The 17374-nt window shown below is 38.5% G+C and overlaps 1 protein-coding gene across 1 annotated transcript in view; it reads right to left on the reverse strand.

Moving 5' to 3' along the window:
* Positions 1-886: 886 nt before the first annotated feature.
* PGGT1B (protein geranylgeranyltransferase type I subunit beta) overlaps positions 887-17374 on the reverse strand; it is a 36001-nt gene continuing 19513 nt past the window's right edge. The window contains 7 exon segments of the mRNA XM_039566796.1: positions 887-5205; positions 5208-5342; positions 7530-7638; positions 7909-8093; positions 9801-9846; positions 15385-15517; positions 16982-17133. Of these exon segments, the coding sequence (XP_039422730.1) occupies positions 5162-5205; positions 5208-5342; positions 7530-7638; positions 7909-8093; positions 9801-9846; positions 15385-15517; positions 16982-17133 (804 nt within the window). The 3' untranslated portion in view covers positions 887-5161.

Below are 17374 nucleotides of genomic sequence, written 5' to 3' on the forward strand. Positions count from 1 at the left end.
GTGAGAAGGCCTTGGGAGTGCTGGTGGGTGAGAGTCTGGACATCACTCAGCCATAAGCACTCACCCACAGCCCAGAAAGCCAAACGTGTCCTGGGCTGCATCCAAAGCAGCGTGGGCAGCTTCTGCCCCTCTGCTCTGCTCTGGTGAGATCCTATGTGGATTGCTGTGTCCAGCTCTGGGATCCTCAACATAAGTAGGACATGGACCTTTTGGAGTGCATCCAGAGGAGGCCATGAAGATGATCAGAGGGCTGGAAAATCCCTCCTATGGAAACAGGCTGAGAGGAGGTTGTTCAACCTGGGAAGGAGAAGGCTCCAGAGATACCTTCTAGCACCTTCCAGTATCTGAAGGGACCCTACAAAAACATCAGAGAGGGACTTTTTGCAAGGGCATGTAATGACAGGACAAGGGGGAATGGCTTAAAACTGAGAGAGTAGATTTAGATTAGACATGAGGAAGAAATTCTTCACTGTGAGGGTGGTGAGGCACTGGGAACTGGTTTGCCCAGAGAAGTTGTGAATGCCCCATCCCTGGAAGTCTTCAAACCCAGGCTGGACTAGGCTCTGAGCAACCTGATCTGGTGGGAGGTCTCCCTGCCCATGGCAGGGGGGGTGGAACGAATGATCTTTAAGGTCCCTTCCAACCCAAACCACTCTACGATTCTATGTCCTTACAATGTAGTAATCAAATAAGGCACTTTTCCAGAGCCTCAAAAATAAAGTAGTAGTGTCAGGGTTTGCTGCCTTTAGTGGGTTCAGCTTGAAAACCTTTGGAGGTTATCATTCTCTGTGCCCTCAGGAAGACAGCTCCTCACCCAGAACATGTAATTTGGAAAAAAAGACATGACAAGAGCTACAGTTCAAAAGAAATTACAGTTTTCCCTTGGTTTCCCAACAGTTCATTGAATTTTATTAAACTCAGAAACCAATCAGGCAAATAGAGACCAGGAACACAAAAGCTTTAAAATGGTGAATGGAAAGTGTAAATCTACAACACACTGTAACCACTCAGTGGAGTAATTTAATAACCATTTAGTATAAAGATGTTGAGACTTTCTTCTTTTTCACCCGATACTGTCTGAAATGAGGAAAACTTGTTAAGTAGCCTTTTCTTGCAACAGCAAAAAAAGAGCTTTTCAGAACCACCACAATATTAAACATCAACCTAAACAGACCAATAATCTCATTCAACTGACAAATTTTGGAGATGTCTCAAATTTTGGTTGCAGCAATAGCATCTTCTTACCTAGGCTCTCTCTGCTTCTCATGCATGTCCTGACATCTCTTTCACCCCCACAGGGACACTGATAGCAAGGTTTCTCCAAAATGCCAGGAGATGGGCTGTCCACAAAGGCTTTGACTTTGGAAATCACTGTTTCTCCCCTTCTACACTAGGCAAACCCATACTGAATGGCTTACTCGGTACAAAGTTGAAATGTATTTTTCAGGGAACACAACAGTTTCTACAAAGTATTTAATTTTTATACTGCCATCCATGGAGAAAGCACATTTGATGTAGCTTCTTCTGCTCCTCTCAGGTTGTTTTTTTACCTTGGGCATTAGAGCATGGAGCAAGGTACTCTTACTATGTGCTTCAGAACACATATTTCTGCAATGCCCAACTTACTTGCTAGTTTTTTTTCAGTGATAATGATTGTTCCATTTAGAAAAAACAGTTCTCAAGATGAAAATTCATAAATACAAACATACTTAGCAGCAGCCTTCCAAAATGGTGTTATCATATCTGCCAGCAGCTATGTACAAATCAAGCGGCCCTGAAAGCCTTAGTGACAATGTTTATATCCCCAATCCTCAGATCCTATGGAAAACACACATTTGACTTCCTTTGTTCAACATACCATTTTAAACCCATTTTTCTGGAAGAGAAACTTGGGCCACACATAGAGTTTGGGAGTGTTTCAGATAGGATAGAGGCACACACGTTTGTCAGCCTGATAGCCAAGAGGTTTTACATCCTCAAGCACATGGTAAAGCGATTTAATGCATTAATTTCTTATGTAAGTTCAGTTTCAGCAATGTAAAGTTGTGGTTAACACAAAATTATTAGAGGTAGGTAATAATCACATGGTTTGCTTTTTCTAGCTACATTTAAACTTCACAGTTCACATTTAAATTTTAGCTGTATTTTGATGTATCCCCTTTAAAAGTGATTTTAGGTTACGGACTTCTGTGAAACTCTTGTCCATTGTCTTCTCATTTAACATTTTTCCAGTCAGAAGACACAAAAACCCACAAAAATCAGAGAAGCAATTCAACACAGTCAGAATCCAGATGTCTGCTACACAGGAACATTCAATATTCATCATTTGTTTGCCTGACATCAGTTGGGGAATTTAGAATGGCTAATCATGAATGCAGAGTTGGTTATTAATACAGATTTTTGTCAACTTAAAAAAGATTAAAGATTTCAAACCAATTAGAGTAATTAGACACTCAGCTTGAGGCGAAGGCATACATATTTTGCTGCCTTCATCAAACTTTGGGAGTTAATGAGAAACAAATACACCTCGTGCAACCTTTAGGAAAGGCTAGCTCTGCTAGCCAACATGCAGCCTGAAAAGATGTAGAATAACTGGGGGCCAAGGAGACATGAAATGTAAAATCCATATAAAGAACCCAGGGTAGCTTACAGATACAGAAAGCAAAGCAAGAAATATTATCTGCTTTTTGAGGCAGAAAACTGTTAAATTACTTGCCATGAGAATTTAAATTCTTATTCACATAATATGATTTTTCACTGTTACCCCCTTATTTTCTGCTGAGGGATCCAGATGTCCCTCACAGATGAGAACCTGGTCACATGTAGGGCAACTCAGGAACCATAGTTTAGGATTTTGCAAGCATGGATTTGCCTCACGACAATCAAATACATCATTTTTTATGAAGCTAAGTAAGAACAAATATTTAGGCTGTTTCCCAGCAGAGACTAAGAACACCTTATTCAACTCTTCTGAAATTCAAAGCTACTCCCTCTACTAGGGCATGTAGTAAATGCTAAAAATCTCAAAGATAGTTCACCAGCAAGGCAGAGCAGTAGTGGGGATGGGTAGCTACAATTACATCTCATCTTCATTGCAACTACACCGTGTTCCAGAAACCCATCCTACCCTACCTTGAGTCAACTTGTGGCCACCATCTGATGCAAAGACAAGCAAATACTGTGCTATTTTGAACAATTTTGACTTCAAGATTTTTCTTGTTTGGTTTTAAACGGGTTTTCATCTAGGTAGACCCCCATGACCCAAGAGACTTCTGCTCAGGGAAGCTACTTCAGCCTTTGCTGACCAATATCTGGTTAAGCCCCTCCAGGAAAATGGGATTCCCACAGGAACTGCTGTAGTGAGCCCCCTGCCTGGGAGATCCTCTTTTAGGTATCTCACTAGTTCTTTTTACTTGTGGCTGGATTTCTGGTCATCTCAGCATGTGAGCAGCAAAACTAATTCCCAAGCTCTGTCTTCCTCTCTTTAACTCCCTCATGTTCCTTGAGTCATTACCTTTCTTTCACGCCCCAATCTTACCCTAGGCAGCTCAGATCCTTTCAACCAGTTTGGTTCCATTATTACTCCACATTCTTTGCTCTTGCTTCCAGCCTCAGTATCTCCCAGTTTCCAGTTCTCTTACTCTACAACAGTCCTACTCAAGTACCTCATTCCTCCTCCCCAGTAACAGCCCTACAGTTCTCTTGGTTCCACCCCGTCAGACTTCCTAGTTTTTCCAACTATTTAGTCTCTCCTCCTCCAAATAAAGTGTCTCCTGGGACATGTCTACATCATACATCTTACTGTCCCCTGCTCCTCCTCTGCTTTTCCAAGCAGATCACTATCGCTAGTTATGCTCCCAATGCTGCCATGTAAATTAATCTGCTATAGAAATAAAAACTATTTATTTAGGTAAGAAGGCTTCTACAGGTTTGGACACTGAGATTGTTCTGGTAGCCTAAAGATACCTATTGGATCTCTACAACATGTGTGCTAGGGGTACAACTACACTACCCTTTTCTCTTGCCCTGCATTGCAAAACAGGAATCGTGTTTATCCCCAAAGCTCTTTTTGCTGACCAAAATGGTCTACGATCCTGTCTCTTTGGGCTCAGCAGTGGCAAATGGTGCACTTAATCTGTTTTAAGAAGTCTTCAGCTGTCTTTGGAACCTTTAGAAAAAAAAAGTGCTGGTAATGACTGGCAAGTAGAAAGATGTCATGGTATCTAGTGAATGCACAAACTGACCAGCCACAAATACACCAGCTGCAAAGTTACTTGCTTCAACTCTGAACAGCACTTCAAGCATACAAATTAAGGCACTAGTAAAGCACTAAAGAAGCTGAGAATGTTCATCATTACTCTAAGCTGAACAACTTCAATGTATTGCAAAGGTTTGTCTTTGGAAGCGGGTTCTAATGCTACTCTTGCACACAGCTATGCTTCCAAAAGACTGGGTTGAGTATCTCTTATTGACACACATCAATATCCCTTCACTCCTAGCAAGCTTCACATGAAGAAACTATTTCAGATGAAAACTCTTTATCTGGCTAACAACCCACTGCATCTGTGTAAAACCTACTCAGAAGAATTCTGAAATCCATTTAGTAAGGCCACACAACTTTAAAAGTCCAGTATATTGAATAAAATAATTTTATTTGTATTTAATTAATTTGTTTGTGAAAAACAAAGTTTATGGAATCTGAAAGCTGATGATAATAGGTAACTTTTAACTGAGACTTAATATGGGAGATTCTCTACCCAAAAATATGTCAAACAGTAAGATTATAAAGAACTTCAACGTTCTGTGCTATACTGTATGATATGTAAACAATTTTGAAAATACTTCCCCATTATATATTTTGACACAGTATGCACAAATTTAAAAAAATAAAATTAAAATGAAGTTTAAATGCCTCAAGGGATTTCTTATCAGTAAAGCCATCTGAAAAGCCATTTACAGTCTGCGGTGACAAACTTCTATATAATCATTTCCCTTTTCACAATGCAGAATAACCTGCTGAAGGCAACTCCCTATCAAAGTGATGCCAGCAACACAGATCTGATTGTATGACTCCAGCACTTAAAAGAGCACATTGGTTATACATGGCTTTTAACCCTGGGCTACAATTATGCTACCAGAACTAAATTCAAGTCTAAATCAGTCATGTAGAGAGGCGTGTGTCGTCTGAACGCTGTTTAAAGTCCGTGTGTTCCAGATCTGATGAAGGTGCTGAAGACGCTCTGATGCTCTTGTGCTTACATTCAGGGCGGGATGAACTTTGCAAATACCAGCTTCTCCAATTAATGACAAACCACAGATCCCAAAGTAGGCATGTAGAGCATCTGAAAGAAGGACAGAAAAGAAAAAAAAAGATAAAATTTCAGTCTGTAACAGCCAAGTGTTCCTATACTCAAACACCCCCAAGTAATTATAGCCAAGGAAAACAAATAATCAACTGCTATTTTAAACTTGAGTTTTGATGGAAGGAAAACACTTCTGCCCAAAGCTACCAGCATGAACTAAAGTCCAGATTTCTTTTGTAACAACTTGTGCACTACTTGATTTTTTCTGAGTGCCACAGCCAAAAAAGCAAAAGGATTTAAGCATCTGAAAATAACCAGTCCAGAAAGCAAATTTTTTTTCTTGCAAGCATTTTTTGGCTGGTTACTCCATGAGCAGCTAACTACTGAAACAACAAAATTAGTGCCAATAGCTGCCAACAGCAAGACTTAGAGAAATTGAAGAAGCCATTACTTTTCCTAGCTTCCCTCCTTCCTGAGAGATACCCTAAGGATAGGAATTCATGCAGCTTGATCAAGAGATGACTGCTACCAAAATGGGATACTCTTACTCTCCTATCCCATGCTGCTCCTGATGTCCACCTTACACCAGGGTTACATGTGGCACCCAGACCTGCCCCCAGCACTCGAGGTGAGGCCGCCCCAGTGCAGAGCAGAGCGGGACAATCCCCTCCCTTGCCCGGCTGGTGATGCTGTGCCTGATGCACCCCAGGACGTGGGTGGCTCTCCTGGCTGCCAGGGACACTGCTGGCTCATGTTCAACTTTCCGTTGACCAGAACACCCAGACCCAAGGCCCTTTTTGCAATGGTGCTCTCCAGCCTCTTGTTTCCCAGTCTATCCAGATGCACACCCTGGACTCGCCCTTGTTCAACTTCATACGATTGGTGATTGTTCATCTCCAATTTGTACACTCTGCAAGACTTCTCTGCCCTTGAGTAGCCAACAGCTACTCCCAATTTAGTGTTGTTTGTGAACTTATTTAGTATTCCTTCCAGTCCTGTGTCCAAGGCATTAATGAAAATGTTGAAGAGCACGTAACTGAGGACAGACCCCTGCGGAACCCCACTAGTAACAGGTCACCAGTCTGGTGTCACTAAACCCTTTTTGCCCAATGCATGAGCCAGTTGGTCACCCATCACATGATGTGTTTACCCAGCCATGTGCTGGACAGTTTGTCCAGAAGGATCCTGGAAGGGACAGTATTGAAAGCCTTAGGTCACAACTGGCTTCCCTTGGTCAACTAGGCAGGCAACCTTGTCATAAAAGGAAATTAAGTTTAAGACAGGATAAGGCACTTCACACACAACAGGCGTTTGAAACAGACTTTTCTGATCTCCAACTCACAAGGTAACTGTTTCATTAAGATAAACCAAAACACTCCCTCCAAAAATTCCTCCGAAATTCCTCTGAAATCCTAAACTGATTTTCAGGCAAGTGGCAGAAGCAAACCTATCAAAAGCATGGTGTTGTCAGTGTGGTTTCACCTCAAAAAATTCTGAACTGTTGTTCAAAATGAAATTATGAAAAGATTAAATAACAGGGCACAGATTCTGAACAGACTCTTCCTTTATCATGACTAAATTTTTGTCTTATTTGGTCAGTTTATCTTCCCTGTACAAAATCCCATGGGCAACACTACTGGCACAAGCTTTGTTTTCACAAGTTTGTAATACCCAAACTGAATTCCAACAACTTTTAAAATGAAGAGATTTTAACATCCTTTTGAATTTTTCCTTCAAATTATCCACTTCCAAAAGCATAATAATTAACTTTCAGATATATACGTACAACCACAATCTGCAAATGACAGTACGGAACTATGTAAATTTTGACTGTTTTTACATATATCAATGACTTCTCAATAAGCTGAAATGATTAATTTACTAAAGAAACAAATGTTTTAATATATTAAACTCAATTTACAGAGATACCTACAGCACAATATTCCCTTTAAGCAGAACAGTTAAACACATACTAAATAGACAGTGATACTCTTTTAATAGTAATCTAAACGACAACAGTTCACTTCCTCTGCGGCTGTACAGGGAAAAACTTCATCTCCCTCTTTCTACTTCAAAAATGAAAACCTTATTATACTTTGAGGGCTTTTTTTATCTTTTTTCTTTTATGGAAGAGTACGATTTCCCTTACACCTCTCACATGTCTGACTGCTGGAATGCATTTCTTACTTAGAACACACTCACAGTAATTTTGAAAAGTTGTATTACCTGGATGGCTATCTGGCCACTTGGCAAATCCACCAACAAGGCGATCTTGAGTTGACAGGATGTAATTTCGGTTTTTCTCAAAATTTGTATACTGGAATACGTTCAAGAGCTGAAAAGAAATTAGATCGTTACAGTAATATACTAAGTCTTAGCATATTTTTAATACTAGAATTTAGTGCCTATTTTTGAGATAAGCAGTGACAGCACAGACAGCACTAATCTGGTAAACCTCCATTTCCTGCATTTTTGCAAGATGAAAGACATTGGCGCATATTGGTGCACTTGTGTCAAATATCTAACTCTTTCAAGCAGAGAAAATGGTGCTTAAAGAAATCAAAACAAGTGAATAACTATACTTAATAGCTGTTCTGTACACTACCTTCAATGTTGCTCCCACCCAGAAGGAATAGCAAGTGTCTACAGGTTTGTTGGGACGTCCATGGTAGCCATTCTGTTGTCTCATTATACACCATCTTCTTATTCTGTTCAGTTCTTTTTCTGAAAAAACTTCCTCCAGTTTGCCCATCAAACACAGAGATGCAATACCACAAAATGTAGAGCCACCTGTGAAGAGAGAGCAGGGTTTGCAATGCTTTGATGCAGAGATTTTCACTGAAGACTGTATGATCTCAGTCAGAACTTTAACTAAGTTATTAGCAATTAAATCAGTGGACTTTCAGAAGTATGAAAAAATTAACTTCAAGTCTAAAACTCAAGTAAGTAAGAAGACTCTAGTTCAGCAGGTATGTCAAAAGGGGGGAAAAAAACCCTCAGCCTAGCTCTTGTAGAAATAAACCAGATCATTTTCTTAAAGCTGTTTTTTCTCTCAATGCTGTGCAATTTACATTACACAGCAGTCCAGAAATAAGTAAATGGCATTGGAACAGAAACATTTCTTCATTTGTAACTTAAAAAAGAAAGCCGTTGGGATGCCAGCAATCAGACTGAAGCAGAGATGCCAAAGACAGTCTCAGACACCATCCCTCAGAGGATATAAACAGACAGAAGTGTCTGGTGAGCAGAAGGAGAAAAAAAATTAAAAATAAAACTTAAAAAAAAAATCAGAGTTAACAGTGAAAAGACTCCTGGACTCTCATGGTTGTAATATATACAAACTGTGCTTCCAAGGAATTTTTTGCTGTCAAGGAAACTGCATGGTATATTAGAACATAAACTCATGTTCTTTGTGTAGGCCGGCCATCACTTTTTAAAGCCCATCAAAATTTATTTTGAGTCTAATACTAATACTTTGATATGATAAAATTAGAGGCTGGGAAAGACCATAAGCAAGCTGCTAACACATGACTTTGGCCCCAGAATTCCTTATAATACCCTGGTGCTGGAAGACCTCTGGAGCTGTAAGGTTATTTTCATTCTGATGCTGAAATGCAGTACAAAAAGGCTGCTGGAGTACTGCTATCTGTTATCACTAACACTCTACAGAAAGTTAGTTAACCAATTGTTTTAATACCAAGGGGTGTAATTTAAATTTTTCAGCTTTATTGATCCAGCAGGAAGGAAACACACAAAATCCTATTAAAGCTCAATACTAAGGATAAAGATAGTAAATATTTTGTAGAATCATAGAATCATTTAGGTTGGAAAAGACATCCAAGATCATTGAGTCCAACTTTTGACCAATCACCATCTTGTCAAATAGACCACAGCACTAGATTTAGTATCAGTCACATGAAAGTCAATAGTTCCTCTGTCACAAGCAAACTGCTGCTTCGTAACATAGAAACATTTTGCTGAAAAATACCTTCTTAGTATTTTAAGTCTCTTAGGGATTCCTGTCTTCAGATCTACCAACTTTTTACAAAAATTAATTGTTGCTTCAAGATTTGAGCCCACAACAGATGCTGTATGTATCACAGGAAATCTTTCTAGGTTTTACCAAAGCTGTTGAAATTGGAAATAATCAGTTGCATTGCACAAAATCTCTTGCAGACAAAACCGTCAGAGTAACAATGACACGTGTGGAAAAAGTTTGCTCTGTCAGCAACAGCTGAGATCTACAGCCAACACCTTTCAACAAAACACTCATGAGGTAAGATTAATGGAGGTGATATATTAAGAGCCCATCTATTCAGATATTAAGCTAGCTAAAGGAAGAAGAAGAAGTGATATTTAGAGGCATGTTTTGGATGTGCTCCTCCTCATATCACTTACTTAAAAATCAGAAAAGAAGGAGAGGTATGGCATACCCTGCACCTCTACAGCATTTTCAATACCGGTCTGAAAGGTGTAGAACACTTTTAACATTCTTACCATGAGATTCCAGTCCAGCTCCCTGTGCCAGGCCATTATCATATGACTGAAGAAAAAAAATCCCACAAACCAGTTACTTTAGAACCACGTCACTTTGACAGACATTACAATTTCTTACTTTACTAACAAAATTATCATCAGATCATAGCCACAATTTAATCTCATTAAATTCTGAACCTCCAAAGTTCTTGGCACAAAACAGTTAACAAATCAGCCCTGTTTCAATGCAGGCAGTTTTTATGCCTTTCATGGAATTTTAGTTGTGACATGTGTTAGAAACCTGAAAGTGGAAAAACATATCTTTGCCAAAAAAAAAAAAAGCATGTAATGCAGGTATAAAAAAAAAAAGGATGTGTAATCAAAACAAAACGAAATTAAATAGATAATTTAATCTCTCTCTAATCTAAGAGCAGTTTAACATTAAAAAAGGCAAAATGCAAGGTACTACTGCTGTAGAATACTCAAATCCAAGCAACACTTTAGTAAGAAGCATGTACATCAGGCTTTTAAAAAAATGAGAAGGGAATTAGAAGCAAGAAGAAAATTATAACATACATTGGAATAAGCTTAAATTTGCCTATAAAATATTACTGTTAAAAAGAACCGTTACAGTGCTGAAAAATCACTCTGTTATGTGCAACATAAGGAGAAACTCAAGTCTGACAAAGCACCGAGAATATGACAGTTCACGTCTGTCATGAGTAATCCAGGAACAGCTGTATATGTAAGAACAATAATCTTTCTTCCCTAAAAATCCATTAAATCATTTTACTTCAAAAGAAACAAAGGATCATATCAGAAGTTATTCATAAAGTGGAAAATGTTTATTTTACAAGAGTTCATAGAATACTTAATAAATTATCTCTGAACAAATACCAAATGGTTTAGTAGGAGCAATGAGGTATAACTTTTGAAGTTAAATTACATAGGTCTTACATATTCTAAGTCAACTGCTCAATTAATGATTGGATCAATATCTGATCAGGCAGTTAAAAAGCAGCAAAAATCTTTCCCCCCCCATCCTCCAGGTGCTGACTATGAATTTCTCATGTTTTCTCTAAAGCAGTGGCTAGTAGATACAGGACACCTTGACAAACCACTAATGATTCCCACAGTCCTTACCAAAGAATGGCTACAGGACTATCCTGTCTTTAGAAATTACCTAAGGATTACTTTGTGTATCTGCTTTTAAAGCTGACATTAAGAAAAAAGTAAGCAGAAGTAGACACAGAAGCTACATTAAAACTGTATTCCTAGTTTTGAGTTGTTGCTGCAAGCTGAAGCAACTAAAAAGACTAATATCTGATACACACACTTCAAGCTACAGCTTGATTTCTCAAGCTTGAACTAGTAAATTTTAAGTAATGTCTATGAATTTCTGAATGTTAAAGCACACAGTGTGAGCTCTTCCTTTTGCACTGCCTTTTGAGAATGCAATACAAATGTGCTGCCACACTCCACAGACGCATTAATTGCTAAGAAAAGGCAAGCTGATTAGCAAAGCTATGCTGGCAAAGCTAATTAACTCTACAAACAGCAATTGTAAAAGGAGGTGTCTTGCTTTATGTATGACAAAGTAATTAGCTCTGGAGAAAAGCTGTTAAGTGTGCATCCCAGACACTACTATGTTGGGCTGTACAATTAGCTTCAAATTCTTATAGATAGTAGCTGACCCTTGGCTAACTGATGCCTATTTATTTACAGACAGCAGCTGCTCTTTGGGGACTTGTGTGCACTAAAGAACTAGGGAATACTTTTATTTCTTTGTCCTTTTGAAAAGACTCAAGAAGTCGTATGCAAAAGGAGCTCTTGATTACTGCAACATGAGAACTGCATAATTAAATACTATCCTCAGGAAACGTGTAAACCCAGTTGAGCAAAATTCACTTCACAGTCTACAAGTTTTACAACCAGCTTAAATATATCAACAGACCAATATAACTGCATTTGAAGAAGACTATACTAGAAAAAGCAGATGATATTTTTAAAGCTTTTTGCAATTTCTCTACTTTAAGAAAACCAAGCATTGTTGTAAAAAGCAGTGTTATTGAGTCTCCGGAAGTCATTCAAAATCTCAGCATCCTAGTTGCCTTTTGATTAGTGATATATCTGAGTTTTGAAAGACAAGACTCAACCTACACTGATAAAAATCGTGTGTATTTTACTGAGAATAAAAGTGGCCCAGCACTATTTTTGTGATCAGCATTGTATAAACACATTTTAGTCCAATGACAACAACAGGGCTATTTATTCTGTATCAAGATTCAATTCCTTTTAACATTTTAAACGTTGTTTATGTTCCAATCTTCTGCTGTCCTTGACACACCCAACTACACAAATACACTCTCTCATTCATCTGTATTGAATTGTATGTCACAATTCTTATACTGTATCACTAAAGGCAACAAATTCCAAAGAATAAGCTAAAAAATCCACAATCTTATTACAAAGATTACTGTGTTTAACCAGTCATGCTACTCTCAATCCAGATTAGTTGCACTTCACATGTATGCCAATTTGAAAAACTGAGAAGAGTTCTGTTAACTGCCACATGCTTCATCTAGGTGCAAATGAGTGACAGACAACAGCAAATCAAAACCACACCTTTCTGTCAAAGCAGTTTAGTACTGAGCAGTGCAATCTCTTTTGTTCCACAGTAACAATAATAATTCCATAACAAAAGTGCCAGAATGCGGAGACATTGTAGCAAAACAGGTATAAGCATTTAAAATAAAGCCTATAGCTATATTCATTGTATAATTAGTTACACAAGGAGTAACAAAATAATCTCAAATAGAATTTACTTTGTATTGTTCCATTTTATAGGTTAGTTTTAGCACCATCTACAAAATCTTAATGGGAGAAATCAAGCTAACATTCTTGGATGTCACATGTCACATTCATTGTATTTATTTATGAGATACACTTTAAGAAATACTTGGCTCCTGTGATAGGTAATTGAACCGAAATACATCTCAAGGAAAGTGGTGAAGAGATGAATGAAAGGAAGGAATAAGCACTGCTGTGAAATGATTTTCACAATGGGCTAGTCCCTGAATGTCTGAGACTTCTTCAGACACATCTGCAGCTCTAAATGTGACCAAGCCAGATGCAAAGGTTTTGTGTCTTTTCCTAGAATTGCCAGACACCTTGCAACTGAGTTAATTCACAGAAATACTGGTCTGACCAAGGAGTGCAAACCCAGAAAACACAGACAGAACTAGTATACATGTGCATGCCAACTCTGCAGTGAATTCAAAGCACACTAGTGGTTTAAAGAAGTTCTACTGAACAGAGTGTATAGTTAACCTACAAATTCACAGTAAACCTGGACAAAAATACAGCATGTCTTGCTGCACATTTCTAAATGCTAGGATGACTGCTGCCTGCAGAACACTGCTTATAGGATCTAAGTTACTCTCTGAGCTAGCCAGGAAAAGACACAATCTTTGTGATCAGTGTCTTCCGAACTTTGACCATGCCATGACTCCAGGTCTACTTTACTGGTGAACTGAAATATTAATATGAGGCCTTCCAAGATGTCTTGCCCTGTTCAGGCTTCAATTACTCATTTTTTTTTAAGTGGTATCAATTTTTCCAATAAGGGCATAATGATTGGAATGTGCAGGTACAACAATTAATGCTAAGATCTAGAAGCAAAGTATAAATCTAGTTCAAGATCACACTACACAATAAATCTCCAGTATCATTTCAAAGATCTAAACTTTAAAAATCTCCACTTGCCTGCGCTATTAAAGGCCTCACCTGATGCTCTCTAGTTCTGTCTTAGAAAGAAATAGTTGCTTCTTGCTCCCTTTATTTTTTCAGTGCTACTTGTTACCTTACACACCTCTGTCACACTCTACTTAACAATCTCATGTCCAGAACAAAGACTCCTAGTACATTAAATACTCCTTTTACACAATCTGGTTCATACCTTTCACCATTCAACTCAACTTTCTTTGCCCCTTCCTAGTTCCACCATTTCCTTTGCGATGAAAACTGCACTCAGATATTCACAAGGTTAACTAACAAACAGTGATGTACAGAACTACAATGAGGATTTTGCTCCTGTGTTTTCTTTTGTATTCTTTTGTAATACTTGATTCTCCTTTTGTATCTCTGCAAAGCTATCTGACTAAAGACTCATCTCAGTAAACACAAAGGTCCAGAAAGGGTCAGAGGAGGAAGAATTCTCCTGACCTAATCAGTTTGAGCAAGCAGTCTGCCTAAGCTCCTCCCTCAGACTGTGAAAAGAGAATGGATAAATCACTGTCCTTGGGTGAAACCCACTGAGAGGATTCAGTAGGGATATTCTCATCCTGAGAACCCGTGCTGAGTAAGGTGAGCTACCAACTACAGGAGAAGGGCTCTTATGGGATGCAGGGGAGGAAGATTCAAGGATTGTACAGAAAATGCCCTTGTTATGGACTGTTCTCTGGGGAATGTAGGGGTGTGCACGACTTACTATGGCATGGCTAGGGAAAGGACCAACGGTAAGAAAGCGAAAATCAAAGTAGACTGGGGAAGAACAAGTAAGTGAAAACAGAGGGGAAAAGGGGATAAAAAGTGTCACTAGGGTGTGAGCAGACTGCAGGTCCATATCCTTGTATGACTGAGCCCTGGCCTTGATCACCTTTGTCTGTCCAGGACCATGGCAGTGTGCCAGAAAGCTTCTTGAGGTGAACACTAAGAAATATTAAGGCATCCAACTACCTCCTTTAAAAATAAACAACAAATAAAAAACAATTTGGTCTGAAGCAGGAGATTTTAAAGTCTTTTTTTAAGCTTGTTTCTCACATATATTTTACAATCTTGCTGCTGGCAGCAACTACTGAAAATACTCATTTACAACAGAAGTTGTGTGTCATCATAAATTTGGGTCTTTACCCTATGTTTACTGACACTCAGGGAACTGCAATTTTCAAGCTTGCTCAGCTTCTTTAAAAAATTGTATTTCAATGTTGGAAAATGTAACTCAAACTAATGAAACGACATTAAAAAAAATGGAAAGCTCCTTTACTCCAACCAAATATGAAGACAACTTGCACAGACACAGAAAAAAAGATGTGTACATACTCATGAATATTTTTCTTCACTCCAAGTTATCTAATAAATAAATAATGGAGTGCATGACTGGAAACACTTAAGCATGAACTGGTGTCAATAATTAGCTTATTTGAATCAGTACATCTTTTAAAAAGCAGAACTACAGCTCAATGAAACATGAGGATTTTACTGATACAGTGCTTTACGCACCTTCTCTAAGTTATGCAAACATCACACCTCAGTTTCCAAAAACTTGCTTTTGATTTTTTAATTATTTAAAATAAAGAGGATTTTAAATTTAATTTGCAGTGAGCAAACACAGCAAATAAAATTATCTTGCTAGCACACACATTTCATGAAAATACATATGCAAAAAAAAATGTACTTTGTAATTCTCAACTTGCTAGAGCAGGAAGGAAAAATAAAGAAATTACCAGAATACTTCAGTTTGGACAGAGATTATTTTAGCCATAGTTAAGAAGAAAAGCTATAAGCCTTAAAGCATAGAAAGAAATAACATTTTGTGAACACTCACCATACTTCTTCTAATGTAGTCTATCGCTTTCTTCATATCCATGCCTGACCAGTTATCAAGCATGTAGCAGATGCAGGAAGCACAGTACACAAACCTCATATCATTCTCACTTCCTTCCAGCACTGCACAGAAACTGAAAGAAACATTTCTGTCTTTAGACACTGTTTCGGCTGTTACACCAGAAAATATGAAATGCAGTTCAAGGAATTGCGCAGTGTTTTCTTTGAAGATTAGTTTCCAGTAGTCTCATAAATATAACCCAAAGCTACACTAGATTTTCTTCATAGAAGATGTGATTCTAAGCCAAGGAAAATGAATAGAACTATTAACATTTAGGGGCCTGGGTAACTATTTCCAGCAATGTAATGACACTGGTGTTTATTTATTCCAAGATGTTTATGCTTACAGTCTTTCTCCTATTAGTGTAGATACAGATATATGACTCAGCATTTTACCATTTACTCTTTTGGGCAGAATTCTTTGACTTTCTAGAAATCCTAATAGCTCACAAGGCTTTCCTTCCGTACTGCAACTTCAGGACCAGTTTCCCAGGTATGTATAAAAGTAATTGCTAATACTACCATTTCTAATACAAATGGTAAATGAGCGTTTCATTTCTTATTGTCACAATCTCACCAAACTCTATGAACATTTTACAATTATTGCACCTGGGCTCTTTTGGCACAATCTCAGATACTCCTAAGATGATGAAGGATGCCCTGATTTGGATGCTTGTATCAGAAAGTGGCCACCAGGACCAGGGAAGTGACCATCCGCCTGTATCAGGCACTGGTGAAGCCACACCTCGAGTGCTGTGTTCAGTTTGGGCCCCTTACAACAAAGAAGACACTGAGGTGCTGGAGCATGTCCAGGGAAGGGCAGTGGAGCTGGGAAAGGGTCTGAAGCACAAGTCTGATGAGGAGCAGCTGAGGCACCTTTGAGTGTTCAGCCTGGAGAAAAGAACACTGAGAGAACACCTTATCACTCTCTACAACTACTTGAAAGGAGGCTGTGGGAAGGGTTGGTCTCCTCTCCCAAGTGGGACAGAGGAAGTGGCCTCAAGTTGCACCAGGGGAGGTTTAGACTAGGTATAAGGAAAAATTTCTTCATCAGAAGGGTTGTCTAGCACTGGAAGTGGCTGCCCAGGGAAATGGTGGAGTCACCATGGCTGGAGGTATTTAAAAGACATGTAGATGTGGTGTTTAGGGACATGGTTTAGTGCTGGATTTGGCAGTGCTGGGTTAATAGCTGGACTTCATGATCTTAGGGTCTTTTTCAACCTAGATGATTCTAAGATATACAAAAATAGGTAAAAGGTTGAATTACCTGTGACAATAAATAAACCTTTAATTGTTTCTTCTGCTTGGCAAGCCTCCATTTGGTTCAAAGAACTAGTCAGTCAGTATCCTCTGATGACTTAACAACTTGCAAGAAGCCAGCATACATATTGGCATATCTTCTATGACTGATACAGTTGCCAACCAAACTATTTGCTTATAGAACAAAAAGATTATAGCTACTTTTTAAAATAACATGTTTCTTATGTTTCATTCCACATGTGGGTTGTGAAAGCTGCAGAATATAAAATATCTTTTACCTTCCATCCTCCAGCTGGAGAGCTCTCAGTCCTGCCAGTATGGCATCTTTATTTACTCGACTTAAATCATCCCCAAGAATAACCAGACATGATAGTCCTGTGTAAGTCATTGCTATGTGTCCACTATCATAGGGATGAGATATACCTGGACCCTAAAAAAAGAGGAAAAAAATAGAAATACTGAAACATCACAAGATCTTATACTACAGCAATTTTTTTTTTTTTTTTTTTTAGTCAAGAGGCAAACAAATGACTTTTCCCTTCACTCATTACGGTTAAACTGAAGGCATCCTGCTCAGCTTTCCTCGTCAAACTGAGCTACTGCATAACTCTGCTAACCTTCTAAATACTTGGTCAGCAGGAAGCTTTGGAAAAAAGCTTTGCCAAGAGCTA

Source organism: Corvus cornix, chromosome Z, assembly GCF_000738735.6.
Source record: "Corvus cornix cornix isolate S_Up_H32 chromosome Z, ASM73873v5, whole genome shotgun sequence".
NCBI classification, from domain to species: Eukaryota; Metazoa; Chordata; class Aves; order Passeriformes; family Corvidae; genus Corvus; species Corvus cornix.